The following is a 22871-nucleotide window of genomic DNA, read 5'->3' on the forward strand; positions in this document are numbered from 1 at the left end:
TGCACTAAGTATGATCACTACTTGTGCATCCAAAAACCTTTAACCCAGGTTTGCCACATGAGTCCACTGTATCTACCTATATGCGGTATTCTTTTGTCGTTCTAAGCAAATTTGCGTGTGCCATCTCTAATTTTCAAAATAAACTTCTCTTTTGTGTGTTTTTCGCTCGCGGGGCGGTGAGGGGTGGCTAATATTTTTCATGCTAGGTGTGTTATTCTCAAGATGAGTGTTTATTCACTTGCCATTGCATGAGAGTAAGGCAAAGATATTAGGGATGCCTAGTCCCTAAATGCAAAAAAATGAATTTACTTTATGTTGTCAAATAATAAATTCCTTGGAAAGTGTTGGTATGAAGGGCACCTGTGGATACGGCTAGCCATGAAAAGTGAAAGTATGGTGGAAAAAGGAATAAGCTTTATTTTCTATTTGGGAACCGCCTATGATATATCTATGCATGGAAAGTATTGGGAACTCTAAGTCGTTTTCGTTGGTGGGATGGATACACCTCCCAAAATGTTTTTATCTATAAGCTTTTCGCTTTGAGCTCTGGCACCTCTACAAATCCCTACTTCCCTCTACGAAGGGCCTTTCTTTTACTTTATGCAATTTTTATTTTTGAGTCTCCATCTTGTCTTATAAAAGCACCAACTAGGAGGCAATATGACCATACTTAAGTATTGGGTATAGCTAATATTCGAGTGTGTTTCATGAATGGGTCAATGTTTGAGTATGATGGGCTAGGGATAACTTATTTTCGCGTTGATATTTTGAAAGACATGGTTGCTAGTTGATATGCTTGAGTATCTAAATTATCATGTCAAAACTAGACTATTGCTTTAAACGACTAAAAGTCCAAATATCCATGCTATAAAGAAAAGAATATGATATGACAAGATAGGCAACATTCCACATCAAAAGTTCTGTTTTTATCACTTACCTACTCGAGGACGAGAAAGAGTTAAGCCTGGGGATGCTGGTACGTCTCCAACGTATCTATAATTTTTGATTGTTCCATGCTATTATATTATCAATCTTGGATGTTTTATAATCATTTTATAGTCATTTTATATCATTTTTGGTACTAATCTATTGACATAGTCCTAAGTGTCAGTTCCTGTTTTTTCCGTGTTTTTACATCGCAGAAAATCAATATCAGACGGAGTCCAAATGCCACGAAACATTACGGAGAATTTTTATGGGCCAGAAGGAACACAACTGGCCCTGACTGTGCCTGGGGGTGCCCCAAGGGGGGCACAACCCACCAGGGCACGTCAGGAGGCCCAGGCGCGCCCTGGTGGGTTGTGCCCACCTCGGGTGCCCCCCGGACCGCCTCTTTGCTCTATGAATACCCCAAAAATCCCAGAACCCTAGGGGAGTCGACGAAATATTCATCCAGCCGCCGCAGAGTCCAGAACCACCAGATCCAATCTAGACAACATCTCGGATGGGGTTCACCACCTTCATTGGTGCCTCTCCGATGATGCGTGAGCAGTTCTTTGTAGACCTTCGGGTCCGTAGTTAGTAGTTAGATGGCTTCATTTCTCTCTCTTGATTCTCAATACAATGGTCTCTTGGAGATCCATATGATGTAACTCTTTTGCGGTGTGTTTGTTGGGATCCGATGAACTTTGAGTTTATGATCAGATCTATCTTTTTATATCCATGAAAGTTATTTGAGTTTCTTTGATCTCTTATATGCATGATTGCTTATAGCCTCGTATTTCTTCTCCGATATTTGGGTTTTGTTTGGCCAACTTGATCTATTTATCTTGCAATGGGAAGATGTGCTTTGTAGTGGGTTCGATCTTACGGTGCTTGATCCCAGTGACAGAAAGGGAAACGACACGTATGTATCGTTGCTACTAAGGATAAAACGATGGGGTCTATCTCTACATAGATAGATCTTTTCTACATCATGTCATCGTTATTATTGCATTACTCCGTTTCTCCATGAACTTAATACACTAGATGCATGCTGGATAGCGGTCGATGTGTGGAGTAATAGTAGTAGATGCAGGCAGGAGTCGGTCTACTAATCTTGGACGTGATGCCTATATAATGATCATTTCCTGGATATCGTCATAATTATTTGAAGTTCTATCAATTGCCCAACAGTAATTTGTTCACCCACCGTTTGATATTTTTCTCGAGAGAAGCCACTAGTGAAACCTACGGCCCCCGGGTCTTCTTTCTCATATATTTGCCTTTGCGATCTATATTCTTTTGCTTTTATTTTCAGATCTATTAATCCAAAAACCTAGAAATACTTTGCTGCACTTTATTTTATTTGCGCTCTATTTATTCAATCTATTACAACTTTCTCCCGCCACACATCAATTTCTGGCACCGTTACCCGAAAGGGATTGACAACTCCTTTAACACGTCGGGTTGCGCGAATTTGTTATCTGTGTGCAGGGGCTGTTTATGTTGTGTTGCTTGATACTGATTGGCGCCAACGAAATGAATTGGCGAAAAGGCTAGGAGTAGAAGATGTAGGGAAGGACGAGGAAGAGAAGACAATAATTATCCCTTCTAGCAATGAATTGTATATGGGCGAGAGGTGGAGCTTATTGGTGACTAGAAATACGTTCAGGTTGCCCCTCGCCTCCCACGCAAGGGTGCATTTGCAAAGTAGAATGGACCTTTGAAAATGGTCTCCATAGTTATTATTGTTTTGTGTCAATAGTATGTGTTAGTTTAACCCACTATTACATTGTAAACATGAAAAGTTTCAACTCTGTTTCAATGCACGACAAAGGTGAGGTATGCGTCATCTGGTTTTAAGAAGGAGGCTCCAACGAGAATGTCCCGCTACGGTGGAAAACCGAGCGGGAAGGCGAGGGTTCAACGGGAAAAAGGAAGGATGCATCATGGAATGGGGTTTTTGTGTTGGGCCTACGTGTTGAAGATAACATGGCAGTTAGTCGAGACATCCAGATTTCTCCTCGACATATGGTCTGTATTTGGGGGAGGCTGAATTGTCTAGACGTTTAATTTTGTGGAACGTACTTACCGCTTGTTTGATGTTAGAACACACCCGGACATCTAAGGAAGAAACGAGCTTTTCTAGATGGCCTTAATCATTTGTTTAATTATTTATATATGCATTATATCTTGTAGCAGCGAACGGATTTGATTATTTGTTTTGCTAGTTTAAGTTAGCGTTGCTGTTAAAGCATCTATAATCAGGCACCCCAAACACTCCTCAAACGTCCGGACGGCCCATCCGGTCACTGACCGGTCACGATTTTTTGACCCAGACGACCCCTCAAACGGGTCTCAAACGCTCATGCTAACCGGCACCCCTCATATCCAACCCAAATATGGGACGGATATGGGGGCGCTCGAGCACGACCGCCACGTCGGACTGACGGCCGGGTCCCATGCGGAAACATTCGGAAACCCGGCGGTCCGAATCTCGTCTCCTTCGTCGGACCGCTGTCGCCGCCCCGGCAGGCCGCGTAGTGCCTAGCCCAGCTATTTAAGTCGACCGGCGGCACCAAAATCCTACCATCCACATTTCCCTATGCATGTTTGCCGCCGCCGCCACTTTCCACTCCCCCCTCCCGTCCGTCTAGTAGCCATGCCCCCACGCCGCCGGGTGAGGAGCGAGCCATTTGTAACGCCGGAGCGCCGACTCGAGCTCTTTGAGCAGATCCGGGCAAGGCGCGAAGCCCGGATCGTGGCGGGGCTACCTCCAGATGCAGTGGATCCAGGGAAGGAGGAGGAGGAGGAGGATATGGGGGACGTTGGCGACGCGGATCTGTAGGCTATCCTCGATTCCCTCCGCTCGGACTCGGCTGCAGAGGCCAGACGTCGTTGCCGGCAGGAGATGGAGGCGCAGCAGGCCGCGGAGGAGGCGAAGATGCTCGTCTACATGGATGAGGTCAAGTAGGAGGAGGATGAGCCGGGGCCCTCCTACCCGCCCGTCCAACCGGCGCAAGGCACCGTTATCATGGACATCTCCGATGACTTAGGTTAGCACGTAGTATGTAGTACGTAGAATTTCTTTTGCATGCTTTGTATGAATTTAGAAGTTAAAATATGAAAAATCAGATACAGAATGACTAATTTAAGGCGTGATCGGTTCCAGATGCATGTTTAATGGGCCGGATTTGCAAATTTCGGCTATAGATACTCTTAACATCGCGAATTTAAGAGCGGTACACAGAAACGCTAGCGCCTGCTGCCTCCAAGGCTTGAATGTCTCAAGTGGGTTGAGGCAAAGCCTCGTGCTGGAGATTTTTCAGGGCCATCCTTTTAGCGCCGCAGTTTTTTTCTTTTTGGACAAATTTTTAGCGCCGCAGTTAGTTCTTGCGTCGACGCAACAGAATTTCCCAGGACCGGGCGGGAATCAAGAGAAAAGTACTCCGTCCAGGATAACTCGCGCATGCACCTGCACCTGCTGCCCGGCGCCCTATATATAAGCCAGCCGGGGCCATCCCTCTCTTCCTCCGGCGGACGAGCTTGGCTAGACAAGTCAGAGTCTACCACCTAATCAAACGACCTAAAAAGGAGGCCGGGTTATACTTCCATACTCCAACCTAGAGTCAGCCAACATATCGAGTAAAACTCTCCATCGGAAGCAACCAACGAGCGAGCTCGCGGGTTCGCCGGGCATGGGTGGCGCGGCAGACGCCAAGAAGGCGCCCTTCGGCTCGTCGCTCGTGTCGGTGTTCATGCACGCCGACGCGGTGGACGTGGCGCTCATGGTGCTGGGCCTGGTGGGCGCCATCGGCGACGGCATCTCCACGCCGGCGATGCTGCTCATCACCAGCCGCATCTTCAACGACCTCGGCAGCGGCCCCGACCTCCTCCAGGAGTTCAGCTCCAAGATCGACGAGGTACGACTTCAGCATTTCTTTCTGGCCATTGTTCAGCCGGCCGTGGCAGCCATGACGAGATATTGACATGCAATTCCCGTGTTGGAATGAATCCACTCGATCGGCCAGAACGCGCGGAACCTCGTCTTCTTGGCGCTGGGTTGCTGGGTCATGGCGTTCCTAGGTGAGTGAGAATACATTTGGATGCCGTGCCAATGGCGTACATGCAGCCATGCAGTTCTCAATGTGATCGATGCGTGTGCAGAGGGGTACTGCTGGTCGCGGACGGCGGAGCGGCAGGCGTCGCGGATGCGCGCGCGGTACCTGGCGGCGGTGCTCCGGCAGGACGTGGAGTACTTCGACCTAAAGGTGGGGTCGACGGCGGAGGTGATCGCCAGCGTCTCCAACGACAGCCTGGTGGTGCAGGACGTGCTGAGCGAGAAGGTGCCCAACTTCGTCATGAACGCCGCCATGTTCTTCGGCAGCTACGCCGTGGCCTTGGCGCTGCTGTGGCGGCTCACCCTGGTGGCGCTGCCGTCGGTCCTGCTGCTCATCATCCCCGGCTTCATGTACGGCCGCATCCTCATCGGCCTCGCGCGCCGGATCAGGGAGCAGTACACGCGCCCGGGCGCCGTCGCCGAGCAGGCCATCTCCTCGGTGCGCACCGTCTACTCCTTCGCGGCGGAGCGCGCCACCATGGCGCACTTCTCGGCGGCGCTCGAGGAGTCGACGCGGCTCGGGATCAAGCAGGGGCTCGCCAAGGGCATCGCCGTCGGCAGCAACGGCATCACCTTCGCCATCTGGGCCTTCAACGTCTGGTACGGCAGCCGCCTCGTCATGTACCACGGCTACCAGGGCGGCACCGTCTTCGCCGCCTCCGCCTCCATCATCCTCGGCGGCCTGTAAGTGGCAATAATCTATCTAGTTTCCGGTCCATTGTCCATGCACGACACATAGCCGCGCGCGCGCCGCCATTAACGACGATCCTTGAAAAACGCGTGCATGCAGGGCGCTGGGGTCGGGGCTGTCGAACGTCAAGTACTTCTCGGAGGCGAGCGCGGCGGGGGAGCGGGTGCTGGCGGTGATCCGGCGGGTGCCCAAGATCGACTCGGGCAGCGACACCGGGGAGGAGCTGGCGAACGTGGCCGGCGAGGTGGAGTTCAAGAACGTGGAGTTCTGCTACCCGTCGCGGCCGGAGAGCCCCATCTTCGCCAGCTTCTGCCTGCGCGTGCCGGCGGGTCGCACGGCGGCGCTGGTGGGCAGCAGCGGGTCCGGCAAGTCGACGGTGGTGGCGCTCCTGGAGCGGTTCTACGACCCGTCGGGCGGGGAGGTGGCGCTGGACGGCGTGGACATCCGGCGGCTGCGGCTCAAGTGGCTGCGCACGCAGATGGGGCTGGTGAGCCAGGAGCCGGCGCTGTTCGCCACGTCCATCATGGAGAACATCCTGTTCGGCAAGGAGGACGCGACGCCGGAGGAGGTCACGGCCGCCGCCAAGGCCGCCAACGCGCACAACTTCATCTCCCAGCTGCCGCAGGGCTACGACACACAGGTAACAATCAATTACTACAAACTTTTTTCTTACTCTAGTAGTACCGTGATTCGCAATCCATGGCGAGTCGCTGTCGATTTCATTTTCGTCAACTTTTGTTCCCGTTGCGAAATTCTCCTTATGCGATTCGTCTGAGTTGTTTTCTCTGCGAACTTTCTGCTAACATGTTCGGTGGATTGGAGTACGGAGTCACACAAAATGCGGTAAAAAGGCGAGAATTTTCATCATGTTGTTGTTTCCTTTTCCTTCTCTGTTTGCTCTCTCCATGTGTATTTTTCTCCCAAAAGTCAAGAGCGAGAGCCAATCGATTACTACTAGTGAAAGGAATACGATTCAGATAGTTTTAAAACGTACTATTAAAGGCTAGATTCTAAAGAGAGATCAACAATATACAAATCATAGAGCACCATCCCAAAAAATGGAAGCTCTACTTTGCACTGACATGGACATGCTTAGTTATGGAGTATGTGTATGCAAGAAAAATCTTACTGGAACTGGAAAAGATAAGAATAAGAAGGAATATAGTAGCAACCATAAAGGTGCTTCCATTTTCATACCCCTGCAGCATAGTAGCAACCACAAACGGGGCGGGAATTTTTGGAGCATGGCTCCACGTGCACCCATGAACAGTAAAAAAAGTTTTACAAAATAGTAGTACTGAATTTTGTTGTAACATAGATAGTCGATTGTGAAGTTTCGCTAAGAAATGACATCCATGATAATCCAGAAAAAAAGACATTGCTTGATGAATAGTAAGATCCCAATGGTGCGTGTGGAACCATATTCACCTTGATATTTTGCACAAACTGGCCCAAACTAACCAACAGAATAACTAAACATGCCACAGCGAAATTCTCCTCCTTGTTTAATTGAACAGGACTAGTACTGGTAGGCAGCCGCGGCGTGTGGCCCTGGAATCCCAACTCCTCCCTTTGTGCGTTGCGAATTGTGCCTTCCTTTTATAGGGGGGGTTCTTAATAAGGCATTTATTGATTGTTTTCTGGAAGAAGCACCCTTTGTTTCTAGTGTGGTCACCTTTTTTAAGAACTCCAGCCGCGGGCAGAGAACATGGCCCTTAATTGCCTCTGAAGAAAAGCCCTTACGCAATCTGGGATTCGGGGGAGCTGATCATCCTGTCGAGTTCCCAATCCCACCAAAATAAAACACCTCAGTTATCTTGACCCAGTGTAAAGGAAATACTCTCTTATGTTTCAAAATCAAAAAACGCCTTACATTTTTTTTTTGAAACGGAGGCAAAAGCTTTGCCTCATCTCATTAATAAAGAAGGATTATAGAACAAAGTCTCAATGAGGGTCATTACTCCTCAACAAATGCGAAAACAAAACGGACTACTCTCACGGCATCAAGGATCCCAAGTGTTTAGCCCCGGCCAGAACCCAATTCCTGGCCTCCACCTTGATGCCCTCTAGCACCGTGGTTGGCATTGAGGATTTCTTTTGGAACACCCTCGCGTTTCTCTCTTTCCAAACCTCCCAAGAGACTAGCATTACAAGCGAAGAGATCGTCTTCCTCCGGTGTCCGCGGCCAAGGATCGTTCTAGTCCACCACTCATGGACCGAAGAGATTCCAACCCAATCGGCGGTGTCGAGCTCCGGCGTGTCAAGCCAAAATCTCGCCGCATTCCAAATGCGCATGAAGAACCTACACTGGAACATAATGTGTGCCGCCGTCTCCGGCTCCCTTTTGCATAGTTGGCATAAATTGTAATTTGGCCACCCTCGCCGTTGTAGCCGGTCTGCCGTCCAAACCCTGTTCTTGTTGATGAGCCACGCGAAAAACTTGCACTTGGGGGGTGCCCAGTTTCCCCATATCACTTTCTTCATGTTGGTTGCCACCGCCCCTTCGAATTGCACCTTGTAGGCCGAGGCGGACGAATATGTGCCATTGGTCGTGAGGTTCCACTTTATGTCATCGGCCAGGTCATCTCGAAGTTCAACTTGGCTGAGCTTCTCCCAAAGCGTGCAGAACTGTGCAATATGGTCAACTGAAAGCCCATCCTCCATTTTAATCCAGTGCACCCAATTTTGATCCTGCATGGCCTCCTTTACAGATTTATTCTTGTTGGATGAGCTCGCGAACACGAGCGGGGCGATGTCCTTGGGTTTCTTTCCTTCCAGCCACGGTGAGTGCCAGAAATGCGCCATCCGACCATCCCCCACGGTGATAGTAGTCGCCGCATAGAAGAGCTCTCTGTCCATGGAGTCGCATGGGTTTCCCAAGCCGGCCCATGGTCTATCGGGTTCCTTCCATTCGTACCATAGCCATCTCAGGCGCAAAGCTCTCGCATATAAGTGAAGGTCGAGGACTCCCAAGCCGCCAAGGCTCTTTGGTCTGCACACGGCCTTCCAGTTGACCTTGCATTGCCCGCCAGAGACCTTCTCCGCTCCCGCCCAAAGGAAGGCCCTCTCGAGCTTATTGAGATTGCTCAGAGTACTCTCAGGAAGTTTAATCGTTGTGGCATGGAAAGTGGCCTGGGAGGTGGTCACCGATCTAACCAACTCGGTTCGCCCAGCCGTCGTGATGAACCGGCCCTGCCAAGGAACCAAGCTCCCTGCAGCTTTGTCTACCAAGTGTTGAAGATCAATTTTCCTGAGCCGGTGAACGGACAGCGGGAGGCCGAGGTAGCGCATTGGGAAAGTAGCACGCTTGGCCGGAAAGCACTCAAGAACGGCATCCAGGTCAATGCCGCTGCAACTAATAGGAACCACTGAGCTCTTTTCGAGGTTCGTTGTGAGACCGGTGACTTCGCCAAACCCAGCCAGGATGGAGGTTAATTGCTGGATGTCCTCCTTGAAAGGCGCCACAAATATGGCGGCATCATCGGCATATAGCGAGGAGCGCATGCAGGTGGCCCTGCCCCCTATCCGGTGTAGCTTGCCCTGTCTTGTGGCGGTGTCGAGAATGCTCTGGATAGGGTCAATGGCCAGGACAAATAGAAGGGGGGAGAGCGGCTCTCCCTGCCGGAGGCCCACACCGTGCCACATAGGCTCACCCGGAATCCCATTGAGAAGGACTCTGGATGAGGACGACTGCAGCAGGGCGGTGAGCATATCTCTGAACCGTGTCGGGAAACCGCGCCGACTGAGAAGGCTGAGCAAGTAGTCCCATCTGACAAAATCAAAAGCCTTTTTTATGTCTAGCTTGAAGAGGAGGGTAGGCTTCTTTAACCGGTGCATCCGCCGAGCAAGGTTGCGCACGTACATAAAATTATCGTGGATGCTTCTGGACTTGATGAAGGCGCTCTGGCTACGGGATATCAGAGTGTGCATGAATGGTGCTAACCGAGTTGCCATCATCTTGGCCACAATCTTAGTCACCGCATGGATGAGGCTGATTGGTCTGAAGTCAGAGATGCTCTCCGCCCCATCTTTCTTGGGAAGGAGAACTACGTTAGCCGTATTCACCCATTGGAAGTGCTCAGAACGTAGGTCGGCAAAACTATTGACCACAGCCATGATGTCCGCCTTAATGACCTCCCAAGAAGCCTTGAAAAAGGCCCCCGTAAAGCCATCCGGCCCCGGGGCTTTATCCTTGGGCATGTCTCCTATGGCGTCAAGGGCCTCATGCTCGCTGAACGGTTCATCCAGGCTGGACAAATCGCACTGATTGAAGTTTATGTCGTTCCAGTTAAGGTCGCTATGCGGTCGAGGCTTCTTTTGCAGCATAGCGGAGAAGTGGTCATGAACCACCTTCTCCTTCTCCTTGTGCGTGCAAGCCCAAAGAGCCCCCACCCGCAGCCTGCGGATGAAATTCTTCCTCCTCCGTGCGTTCACTTTAATGTGGAAGAACTTTGTGTTGGCGTCACCCTCCTTCAGGTTCCTGATCCTCGAGGCTTGCCTCTTCCTTGCCCTCTCCAGAATCGCATAGCCAATGACTCTCCTCTTGAGCCTCATCCTCAAATCCCATTCCTCCGAAGAAAGAGGCCTTAGATCCATGGCCATGTCAAGCCTGAGGATAACCTCCAAAGCCATCGTGAGCTGTAGCTTTGCACTAGAAAAGAAACTATTGCTCCATCTTCGCAGCGCGACGGCGAGCCGACGAAGCTTTTCGGCAAGTATTCGGCAAGGCTCAGTGTGCTTGGTAGGCTTTCCCCACACCTCCGCAACAACCTGACCAAAGCCCGGCAACTTAATCCAGAAATTCTCAAATCTGAAAATCCGGGGCTTCTTTGGCCCATATTCGCTAGCTAGGATGAGTGGGCAATGATCAGAGAGAGAAGTTGCCATGGCGGAGAGGACGTGGGAACTGAACTGGATATCCCAGTCGGAGTTGCAGAAAAAAGTATCGAGCTTGCACAACGTAGGATCAAGCCTCTCGTTGCTCCACGTAAATTTACGATTTTGCAAATGTATCTCCTTTAGCTCACAGGCATTCAGGGCGTTGCGGAAGCGATTTATGCGTGAGATATTTGCGTTCCTCTTGTTTTTGTCCCGCGCCTTATATATCTGGTTGAAATCCCCGTTTGCAAGCCATAAGGTGCCGGCTGCAGGTTTCTGGGCTAGCAACTCCGCGAAAAAATCATCTTTTCTTCTACTGTCCGTCGGGCCATACACTATGGTCAACTTGAAAGAGATGTCGGAGTTGAGGAGCGTGATCGTGGCCGATAGGTAGAACTCCCCCACGGCGATGTCAGAGGCGCTGATGGTATCTTCGTTCCAAAGCAAGATTATTCCTCCCCTAGTACCCAAAGCTGGCAAAAAAGCGAAGCCTTTCAGCCTATATCCACCAAGATAGGCCGATGTGGCCGCGTCCAGGGCAGCTAACTTGGACTCCTGAATGCACAGCAGGTTGCAGCGGGACACGAAGATGGCCTCATGCACGGTAGTTCTGCGATCCGAACAATTTAGTCCTCGCACATTTCAACTGATAATGCTTAGGTTGTGTTCACTCATCTAGACAATTTTGACATCAGAGAGACCGTGGCAAAGAACCACTTCATTACATCAAGGCATACAGCCGGTTGCAAGTACAGGAACGGACACAACCATACATGAGGAACAACAACCATCGAACAGGGATTGGCTTCACACAGAAAAGAGAACTTGGACTGGACTAACATCTCGAACTAAAAGGACTCAAACATGACTACTACCAGGCGGACAATCAAACAGCAGCAGTGTCGTCTAGCTGCACAGCCTCCTCGTGGTCCAGCCCCTCTGCTCCACCATGCTCCAGAAGGGCGTCTTCTACGGCTGTTGCAAGATCACAGTCCAGGCGAAATAGTGCACGGAGTGCCCCGACAGCAATGGGAGGTAGCTATCCTCAAAACAGCTCAGCGAACTTGGAGATGGCCTCTTCAGTGATCTGGTTTCCTTCGTGCGTGATCCCCACACGTTGGCACAGAATCTTTTGAGCCATTTGAGCCACTGGTGTTCCTCTGTTTTTTGCCTTTAGCCGGGCGCTGCACCTGCTCAGCGAGAACCCCGGCGCCAAAGTCTTGCACCTAGCTGCGTGGTCCGCCGTCTTGGTGGGTTGCGGCGTAGGGAGCAAGGGGGCCTCCCTCTGCACAAACAAGGGTGTGGAGATGGCACCTTCAGGGCTCGGTGACCCCAACGGGGTGGCAAGGATTGGTGATGTCTCTGAAGGCTCGTCCGCCGTAAAAGGCATAGTAGAGCAGTTGGCCTGGCCTGGAAAAGTGTTTGGCACATGCAGCGGCGTCCTGGGCGACCTAGCAGCAGCCTCTAGCGTTGCTGCACACCTGGCTCCCCCTTGCAGAGAAGCCTCGCGCGTGAGCAGCCTCAGCTGGGCCACCTCCGGTTCAGCAGCAGCTCGTGCCCCAACCGAAGTAGTCCTGGACGGCGTAGCCGGGAGCGCCGACGGTAGACGACGAGGGGGTGACCACGGCCGTGGAGTGGACACCCAGGCATCCCACAACCGCCCTCTTAAGGCGCCAGGCGAGGGCAGCAACAGGTGAGCGGCGCTTGTCAGGTGTCCTCGCCACGGTTCTGGAACTGCAACGTCTTGTGGAGACTGGTGACATGGCCCGACGACGGCGTCCCAAGGCAGGGATGACTGCACCTCCGGGCAACAGCTGCACCTTGGACAGGTCAATCCTTCGGCCGCCCTCCTCATGCCGACGCCCATCGCGGCGGTAGTCCCGCCGGTCCTCGCGGCGCCCATCCTCCGCCCGCCTATCCGCAGCCCGCGACCGGCTACGAAAGAATCGATCACGCCAGGAGGCAGGACGGTCGTCTCGGCGCCCGCGGCGATCTTCCTCTCGGCTCCGGTCCTCGTCGCCGCGGCGGTCTCTGCCATCATCATCACGCCGCCGACCACCACCTCCATTGCTGGGCGGCCGACGCCCCCGGTCGCGCAGCGCGGCCTCGCCGTCGACGATTCCGTGCACCCAGTCATAGCGGTCGGAGCTGCGTGGCCTCGACGGGATGGACCCGTCCTCGTACGGGGTGAAGTCTTCTAGCCTGTCCAGATGGACTATGACCCTGTAGGTGAGCCCCTTGCGCCCGCCCATGACCGATGTAGACACAACGACCTCGCTGTCGACGATGGTCACCCACATGACCTTGGGGATAGTGGAGGGGTTGACGCACCATGCCCAGAGGTCCAAAGTGGTCGCGTCCACCTTCTGCGGTGTGGCAATGTCGAAGTAGTGGAGGATGCACGAGCTGCCGATGATCTTGCCGACCGCCTCCTCCGACCATGCCTGCAACGGCACCTCCTCAAGGCACAAGTGGACATGGTGGTGGAAGGACGCAGCATCCGCCCTGGTCAGCGGCCTCCAGTTGGCCGCATGGATGTCAAGGTCCCCATGAGAGAACTTGCCTGGTGCCGCCGTCAGCAAATCCCGGTGATGCGGGAAGGTGAACTTGACGAAAAAATCCTCCGGGTGGTGGGGGACGACCGTGATGTCCGCCTTTGGCACCCTGGTGTAGCGGTGGATCGCCTCCTCCATGGTGGCCACGTTGATCCGCGGGCGGTTGCCGCCAAGCCAGACCAGAGCAGCAACGTTGGCGAGCGCCGCCGCCTGCGCGTCCATGTCTGGCGTGGACGCCATGACGACAAACCCCTTCGCGGGACGCGAGGCCGGCTCACCCAGTCGTGGCATGGTAGCCGGCACCAGGGGGCGCGGGCGAGGTGGAAAGGGCACGGTGGGAGCGCGTCGAGCGCGAAGCTGCTGCAGCCTGGTGGAACACTCTCGGAGCCGGTGGCCTTGCCTGTTGCAATAGTCGCAGACGATGGGATCCCTGCAATCCACGGATATATGCCTGCGTTGCTTGCAGCGATGGCACTTGCGTTTATGAGGCTTCACCGCCCTTCTGTCTCTCCATGAAGTCGCTCGATTCCCGGCGCCAGATGACGAGACGGCCGCACGGCGCGGCTGCCCCCTCTGACCACAGACGCCTTGATGGCGCCACCAATGCGCCAGGCACACCACCTGCCACTGGTGTGCGTTGTTGTCTGAATAGGAGTTGGAAGGGCGACCAGCGAGGGATGCCCATGACTGCACAGGCGCGGGCGCAGCTGGCCGAGGATCAGCAGCATGAATGCACCCAGCAGACGGATACGCATCAGAAGCTTCATTGAATGGTGGCGCAGTTGCACATCCCCGGCCCGCATCAATGCGGCTGGAGGAGATCTCGAAGCTCACGCGCTTGGGCCCCGAGACGCCCCGCGCTCCGCCCATAGCCGCGGCCCCGTGCTCAGGCAACTCCGGGACGACCGATGAGCCCGAGCGGAGCACCCGACGCGGTGACAGATCTGGATCCCACGCTGGATCCCGCGGCGGAGGGGGAGGGGGCGTGGGGAACCCGGGAGGGCGCCGCAGGGAGGGAGTGGAGGCGGGGTCCACCTGGACCGACACTGCCTGGATTTTGATGGCTGCGGCCGCCGGAGCGGACGGATGCAGGTGGGTGGCTGTGGTCGCCGAAGCGGGTTCGCCGGGGGGCATGTTAGACTGCCCTTACGTTGATACGTCTTACATTTTGAGACAGAGAGAGCACTAAAGTCGTCTGAAAAAGAAACCAGTTCAATCAAATTTCCCTCAACCGTCCGATCAACATCCCACAGGCCAGAGTCATGTTCTTCCTCCTCCCGCGTCTGCCCGTAGACTCACCCTTCGACGCCGGATGAACTGTCGGCTCCCGCTACTCTTCGGCGCCGCATCCCCGTCTCACCCTCGGAGGCTCCGCGGATTCACTGGCGCCTGAATGTTTTTCGGACGCCTAAAGAATAAGCAAGCGCGCAATAAGTATCATTATATGCCATCACATAGAAAGTGATCCTCTCAGTATCCAGTCTCCATAAATGTTGCCCTTCCTGCACCAAGTTCCAAATGGGGGACTTAGTTGAACCAAGTCAGCAGAATGGAAGCGATGCCATAATATTGGGTACAAATGTAGGTGTATGGATGGAGACTTGCAGTGTGACAAGTGTACCCTTGGAGCGCCCTCAAGGATCCCAAGACTGGAGATGCATGCGCATATGCACAAAATTTTAACACCAAGTCAGGCACTGGAAGCCACCAAATCATCCTGCAACAAAAGAGTTCATTACATACTGAAGTTATTTAAAATTAAAGCTGATAAACATATGAACACCTGAGGACACAGTCAGGCGCTGGAAGTCTGCAAGCTAATGAACAAGAAATCCCGCAAACTAAGGTGCATCATCAGACAAAACAAAAACAGAAACAAAAAGCTCTAAGCAACGATTTACTCCCTCCGTCCCAAAATCAGTGTCGTTGTTTTAGTTTAAATCGAACAAATTTGAAGTAAAACCACGACATTTATTTTGGGATGGAGGGAGCACAAAACATCACACTGCGGCACATTGCTCTGGGATGAAGGAGAGTGGCCGCCGAGAGTGGCCGCCTCGTGGTGCGTGGGCGTAAAGTGCATTATCCGTCACCAGTTCAACTTCAGCATACAGTTCAGCCACCCTTGCCACCAGTTCAGCTTCAGCATACAGTTCTTCTCCACTTAGTTCTTCTCCAGCAGACCTGACCTGCCACACATCATGCGTCCACTTCTGGGCAACAACAAATCAGTGCATTATGATATCTCCATCGTTTTCATTACCGAAAGAATATTGTACCAGATGTCTTCCAAAATACCCGTACTGCATGGCAGCATGAGTTCTAGATGGCAGCATAAGCTTAATTATAAGCTAAGGTCAAATATTAGGATCCAGCATAAATTGCCCTATAAATTTCATCTTTTTTTCCCTGTTAGCTCAAAGTGTCGGTACTATTACTTCTAAGGCTGCTACAACACCACTTCACGGTAATTCAGTTCGAGTGGAGATGGCATGGAAATTCAAAGCACTCGCTTGGCAGTTTCGAATATGGCCAATGGCGGGGGCTAGGAATCATAGAGTGGTGAAACCCAAGTGGAAAAGGGAGGCTCGACGCCCACCACTCAGGGTGTGTGCCTCCATGTCCATGGTCGGTGGGCACTGGCAAGCAGCTAGGAGGCCTTTTTGCAAATCTAGTAACCAGAAAAGGCTTGCCAGCCAACAGTTATGGTGTTCCAACTTTCCCAGCAAACAGGATTTTCACCCTGGTCCTGTCATGCACTGAATATTTTTGACAGCAATATGTTAGGCAGAGATCTGACAGAAGGAAGTGCCTGTGCGCCGTGCGTGCGTACGTGTCGTGCCATGGCTGGTTCCGAAAGGCAACTTTAATCGACCAAAAAATCAAAAACGATTCAGAAAAAGCATCACTGATCTGGTCCGCTGCGGCCGGTCACTGCAAACTCTCACTCGGCGTTAAAGGGAAAAGGGTGTGTCTTTTTCCAGCCGCTGTGCTGTTCCAACATAGGTATTCTTCAAGATGCAGCCCCCAGCTAATAATGAGAGATCCCCTGATGATTCGAACTCCAAGTGGCATGCATGTAAACCTCAAAAGTTCATTCATGGCCAGAAACCCCACCACTACCATTTCTACTGTGTGCAAACCTGCCGCGGGGCGCATAAAATTAGGACGCACTAGATTTTGATGTGGGCGAACCAGCTAACACAATGACCTGATAGGCACTAAAAATACTAGCCTCCCTGTCCCTGTTGAGTATCTGCCAGTTCGTATCCACCTACTGAACTTCCATTCCCATTGTTCAAGTACTATGAAAAGATCACACACAGTAAAGTGTCCTATGAAAATAATAGGCACCTTAATCTTTCCACTGTACTGCCTTCAGGGTGTATATCAGTTTGATTCGGAACCACTATTCCGGCAATGGATCGATCAACTAACATGGAAGGATAAGATGAATTAGTTCTGAGAATGAAAAAATGAATCAGATATTGTATAAACACATACTTGGATCAACTTTCAGGGACTATCATTGTCCATGATGAATTGACGCCATACGGTTAAATAATGAGCCGAAATATTGATGGAACAAGCAGGATCTCATACTTGAAATGACACTGCTATATTCCTCCGATGCTGATGCTTCCAAGCGTTTCTAGGTCTCCAGAACAAAGATTTCCTGCCTATAATTTATTTATCAACTAAAGTTGCTGTTTTATTCCCTGCAACGCGTTTGACTACCATTGACAGCTTATGTGTTCAATTTTCTGGGCACGGTATGCAGGGAGGGTAAATTTACATATATGGATGAATATGATAACCCATTTAAGGATTACAATTGTTAGCTCATCAAGAAACTAGTTCATCTTAAGCTATTGATACTTTCCAATTTTTCCTTCTTATGTGAAGTTGTGAACTGAAGTTGTGGTTCATACTCTGACAGTCTGATATTAACCGCACTTGAAATAAAAACAGGTGGGTGAGCGTGGTGTCCAGATGTCTGGAGGGCAGAAGCAGAGGATTGCTATTGCCAGAGCAATCCTGAAGTCACCCAAGATCCTCCTCCTTGATGAAGCCACCAGTGCACTGGATACTGAGTCAGAGCGTGTCGTACAGGAGGCACTCGACCTGGCCTCCGTGGGCCGGACGACTATCGTCGTTGCACATCGCCTCTCCACTATCCGCAATGCTGACATGATTGCTGTCATGCAGTACGGCGAGGTCAAGGAGCTGGGCTCCCATGAAGAGCTCATCGCCGATGAGAATGGCCTCTACTCATCTCTAGTTCGCCTTCAGCAGACTAGAGAATCGAATGAGGTTGATGAGGTCAGTGGCGCCGGCAGCACTTCCGCCCTGGGGCAGTCCAGCAGCCACAGCATGAGCAGGAGATTCTCCGCGGCTAGCAGGTCAAGCTCAGCCCGGTCACTGGGTGATGCAGGCGATGCCGACAACACTGAGGATCCAAAGCTTCCTCTGCCGTCCTTCAGAAGGCTGCTTATGCTCAATGCGCCAGAGTGGAGGCAGGCGCTTATGGGAGGCTTCAGTGCAATTGTGTTTGGAGGCATCCAGCCTGCTTATGCATACGCGATGGGAAGCATGATCTCAGTCTACTTCTTGACCGATCACGGCGAGATCAGGGACAAAACAAGGACCTACGCTCTCATCTTTGTTGCCCTTGCAGTGCTCTCATTCTTGATCAACATTGGACAGCATTACAACTTCGGTGCCATGGGAGAATACCTCACCAAGAGGATCAGGGAACAGATGCTAACAAAAATCCTCACTTTCGAGATCGGATGGTTTGACCGCGATGAGAACTCCAGCGGTGCCATATGCTCACAGCTTGCCAAGGACGCTAACGTGGTAAGTACTAGACAGAAATTAAGCATGTTGATACTTCAATGGAAATTCATCTAACCTTGCATAATGATTTTGTGTTTTGTTACAGGTGAGGTCTCTAGTGGGTGACCGAATGGCGCTGGTGATCCAAACAGTTTCTGCGGTGCTTATTGCTTGCACCATGGGTCTGGTCATTGCCTGGCGCCTGGCCCTTGTCATGATAGCAGTGCAGCCTCTCATCATTGTCTGCTTCTATGCTCGCCGTGTCTTACTCAAGAGCATGTCCAAGAAATCAATACAGGCACAATCTGAAAGTAGCAAGCTAGCTGCTGAGGCTGTCTCCAATCTCCGTACCATCACGGCCTTCTCATCCCAGGACCGCATCTTAGGCCTCTTCAACCAAGCACAGAACGGCCCACGGAAGGAAAGCATCCGGCAGTCGTGGATTGCAGGCCTTGGCCTTGGCACTTCCATGAGCTTGATGACATGCACATGGGCCCTGGACTTCTGGTTTGGTGGCCGGCTCATAGCTCAGCACCACATTACTGCCAAGGCACTCTTCCAGACCTTCATGATTCTAGTAAGCACAGGGCGTGTGATTGCTGATGCAGGTAGCATGACAACAGACCTAGCTAAGGGTGCTGATGCAATCGCCTCGGTGTTTGCTGTTCTCGACCGGGTAACAGAAATCGACCCTGACAACCCTGAAGGATACAAGCCAGAGAAGCTCAAAGGCGAAGTGGACATCAGAGGAGTCGACTTTGCATACCCGTCAAGGCCAGATGTGATCATCTTCAAAGGATTCTCATTAAGCATCCAATCAGGCAAGTCAACAGCCCTGGTTGGGCAAAGTGGCTCTGGCAAGTCGACCATCATTGGGCTTATAGAGCGATTCTATGACCCGGTGAGGGGAATGGTAAAAATTGATGGCAGAGACATCAAAACATATAATCTTCGAGCCCTGCGGCGGCACATTGGACTGGTCAGCCAGGAGCCAACGCTATTTGCCGGCACAATCAGAGAAAACATTGTGTATGGCACAGAAACAGCAAGTGAGGCAGAAATTGAGAATGCAGCAAGGTCCGCCAATGCACATGACTTCATCAGCAACCTCAAGGATGGATATGACACATGGTGTGGCGAGAGAGGTGTTCAGCTGTCAGGAGGGCAGAAGCAGCGCATTGCAATTGCCCGTGCCATCCTGAAGAACCCGGCCATCTTGCTACTAGATGAGGCTACCAGTGCACTGGACAGCCAGTCCGAAAAGGTGGTACAGGAGGCACTGGAGAGAGTGATGGTTGGCAGGACAAGTGTGGTGGTGGCACACAGGCTCAGCACAATCCAAAACTGTGACCTGATCACTGTGCTCGACAAAGGAATTGTTGTGGAGAAGGGCACACACTCATCCCTCATGTCAAAGGGTCCCTCTGGAACATATTATAGCTTGGTTAGTTTGCAACAAGGAGGCAACCAGAACTAAAGTATTTCCATGACAATAGAGCACTCGTATTTGAATTAGAACTGTAAGCAAGGATGGCGATCAGATCATTTAAACTTTCGGCGACAATGGGCTATTTTTCCTCCTGTTGCACTATCAGTATATAGAAGTGTGCCAAGCTTGTAGTTTATTCATATAACTGCTGGATATGTATTGCAGTGATGCAAAGGTCAAGAAATCTTAGATAAGCAGTATAGTAGGTTTCTAGGTTGTATCTGTATTTATTTTTCTGTCTCCTAATAATTATTCAAAACCACTATACTTATTCACAACACGGATTTGTAACGGCATGAGCTAAGTTTCACAATTCAAAAGTAGGAACAAACATTAATTAAAGTTTTATATCTTTGACCCAGATGTGGATTGACAAGGAACACAAGGAAACAAATAAATGAGGTCTACAATCCATAGAGCGGTAATAATACGACAAAGTCATAAGAACAGATAAGAGACAAAGTATGTGGTTGCAATTTTTCTATGTTAGTATCAAAATGTTAAAAGACCAGCAATTTTTATGAGATGTGAGCATGAGCAGATCTAGTGCGTAGTCTATGGGAGGTATCCCCACTCCCTCCCCCAAATAATTTGCAAAACTCACTAGTTCATATACATGTTGTATGTCAAATTTAGAGTACAAACCACTAATGTCATTGACGATTTCACAGCACACAAATACCAGCTTTATTTGGACAATTGACTTGATGAAATACAACACTATTGTTAATTTTAAATAGATTATTAATGTCACCTTTACTAACATAACCCTGCCACTTCTTGTATCAACACTTGTTTATCTGCTACTCTGTTGTACCTAGCTAGTTGGGGTTATATCAGATACATTAGAGCCAGTTACTTCTCTTGGATCTTGCTTTAAGTATTGCAATCATCCAATTCTAAGACCATTGTTGGAGGTGGGCAGAATAGAGCAAGAACTTTGAGGAGTACTTTGAAGGGCTGGAATATTAATTATGAGTGTTTCTTAAAAAAAACAGTATCCATAGATACAGTGAGGTAAATGGTCTAGATTTGACTAATTTTAATCTGAGAAAGCAGTTGAGTGAACAGTGCATCAGGAAAGAGGAGCGGGTCAAGTGGTTTCAGAGGGCTAAGATGACTGAGTTTCTTAAAGGGGATTCTCTCACTTCCTATTTTATTTCTAAAGCTAGTGGTAAGAAAAGGAAAAACAAGATTTACTACAAACCTCCAAAACTTATATAATCACTGAACATCAGATTGCATATATAATTGAGCATCACATTGCATTATATAATTGAGCATCACATGTATATTTCTTTGCATCAGGAAGAGGTGGTTGTACAGGGCGGTGAGGAGATTTTGATATGCTACTAATTTCTTGAAAAATTGTTTGGCCTTGTAGAAGATAGTGTACATATATCTATACAGGTTCCTTTGGAAAATGTTCTAGAGGATTGTGATAGAGCTAAATTACATGCACCTTTTACTGTAGAGGAGGTTAACAATGCTACTTTTCAAATGAAACGTAATAAGACTCCTGGCCTAGATGGTTTCACAATAGAGTTTTATCAGCACTATTGGCCTTTGATTAGTAAAGGTATTATGAGTTTGTTTGACGGTTTTTATCTAGGTAAATTACGTCTTGCTTGTCTTAATTAGAAGATGCTCTAAGACCATTTAGCAGAAATATCAAATATCAAAATAGAAGTAAAGATTACTAATTTGGTCTTGTGAGCAACCATGTTATTTTGGTTTGATGCTATTTAGTATCCCCAGTTCCCATCTTGTAATGGCTAACTTTGGGTCTTGGCTTTTTTATGGAGGGCCTAGGTCACCAAGATAGTAGTAGCTTTCTGTATTTGTATTCTGTCTGCTCTAGGATAGTAGTTATGGGTGGGCACAACATCTGCAGTTTCGTCTAGAAAGTCTAACTCGTGGAAAGCTTGCAAATTCCCTGAAGTTAAGCAGGCCCAAAGTTTCACGAACAAGTGAGCTATTAGCAGCTAAGCTAAGGTTCGGTCAAACTGCGGCCACCACTATCTTTCACCACTGCTTAGGTTTTGCTGATGGAATAAATAATAAACTAGAGCAGACATGCTTGCTTTCTCTCTATTTTGGGATACATGTGACATTTTATTTTCAAAACGCTATTTTGAATATAGCACGCTATAACTTGTATAGCATTTGGAGAAGGGCTACGCTATTTTTGGTAGAACTCTATTTTTTACATTGGTTCATATGCATATTGTACGTCAAATTTAGCCTAGCCCACCAACACCTCAACAAACAACACACCAGTAATGTCATTGCAGATTCAACAAGATTAGTTTCCAACCAGGTAACATTATTAATGACATAGGAGTAGAAGAGATGATAGGCTCAAAATTTTAAGAAAAAATCTTGTGATCTTTCTATTAAACTTATGGAGATTATAGAGTTAACTTCCAAAATGTTAATTGTCAAGCCATATACAATTTGGCTTCGATATCACTTCAGCACTGGCACCTATTTCAAACCATTATCATTTAACACATACACATCTGAACTATTCGGAGTTTTATAACACGTGTCTGAACTATTTTGTGAGCGCAAAAGGCATTCACGGTCCCTTGGCTGAATTTGGTGCTTCGACTCAGAATGTACCTTTGACTTTACAGACTCCGTAAACCCGCTGAATTGTGCTAGCCAACGTTTTCCAAACAAAAAAACATGTGCGTGTGAAAAATGGCTCCTGTGTACTAAGTAAAATCCTAAATCCGCCATTCAAACCAAGGAGTGAAACCCTCTTGAGCCATGACTAATCAAGGCAGTTTTAGCCCACAGTCCGAACCCTACGACGAGCATTTGATAACTCTACCAGGCAACATCAGCAGATGCGAGTAGAATTGGTGGTGGCATCGGTTTGATTCACCTTGTGGCAGTGGGGGCGAGGTGGATAGGTCTCTCGTGGTGGCGCCGGAGAGGCCTTCGGGCGTCATCCCGTCTGAACGAGCGGAGCGCGGGCGATGCGCTGCGGCGGCGGGGCCGAGCAAGCGGGGTCGGGATTGGCGCGCGGCACACAGTTTTGGGGGAGGTGTTCTTTTTTTTTTGGAGAAATTCTTGGGGGAGGTGTTGGGAAGCTTGCAATGTCGTGCCGCTCGGGGTGATAGTGGACGGTGCCGGCGGGGAGCGGGCGCCGGCAAGGCGTGTTGCTGCGCGGCGAGGACGACGGAGGCTCTTTTTTTTCTTTAGAATTACGGCGGAGGCTAATGGGAATACCCCTATTTGACGCACGTTGTGTCAAATTGTCGGCCTTTCGCACACACTGCCGATCGAGCAATGACTTGGGCCGGCCCATTTAACGTGTTGCAGCATATCCGGTTGTGGGAACCTTCTAGAGCTTCCCAGCCGGGTTTT

At 50.1% G+C, this 22871-nt stretch overlaps 2 protein-coding genes across 2 annotated transcripts; one reads left to right on the plus strand and one right to left on the minus strand.

Moving 5' to 3' along the window:
* Positions 1 to 4437: 4437 nt before the first annotated feature.
* On the plus strand, positions 4438 to 19771 carry LOC125512118 (putative multidrug resistance protein). The gene is made up of 6 exons (XM_048677184.2): positions 4438 to 4844; positions 4953 to 5007; positions 5089 to 5725; positions 5832 to 6372; positions 17138 to 18025; positions 18111 to 19771. The coding sequence occupies exons 1-6, from the start codon at positions 4620 to 4622 to the stop codon at positions 19479 to 19481; spliced, it is 3717 nt and encodes a 1238-aa protein (XP_048533141.2). The 5' UTR covers positions 4438 to 4619; the 3' UTR covers positions 19482 to 19771.
* LOC125512119 (uncharacterized) lies at positions 12152 to 22717 on the minus strand. Its single transcript, XM_048677185.2, has 3 exons — positions 22387 to 22717; positions 14787 to 14882; positions 12152 to 14667 (listed from the first exon to the last, which is right to left on the minus strand). Exon 3 carries the CDS (start codon positions 14297 to 14299, stop codon positions 12152 to 12154), a length of 2148 nt encoding a protein of 715 aa, XP_048533142.2. The 5' UTR covers positions 14300 to 14667; positions 14787 to 14882; positions 22387 to 22717.
* Between the last annotated feature and the right edge of the window lie 154 nt (positions 22718 to 22871).

Source organism: Triticum urartu, chromosome 6A (assembly GCF_056163025.1).
Source record: "Triticum urartu cultivar PI428250 chromosome 6A, HENAU_Tu73, whole genome shotgun sequence".
Classification (NCBI taxonomy): domain Eukaryota; kingdom Viridiplantae; phylum Streptophyta; class Magnoliopsida; order Poales; family Poaceae; genus Triticum; species Triticum urartu.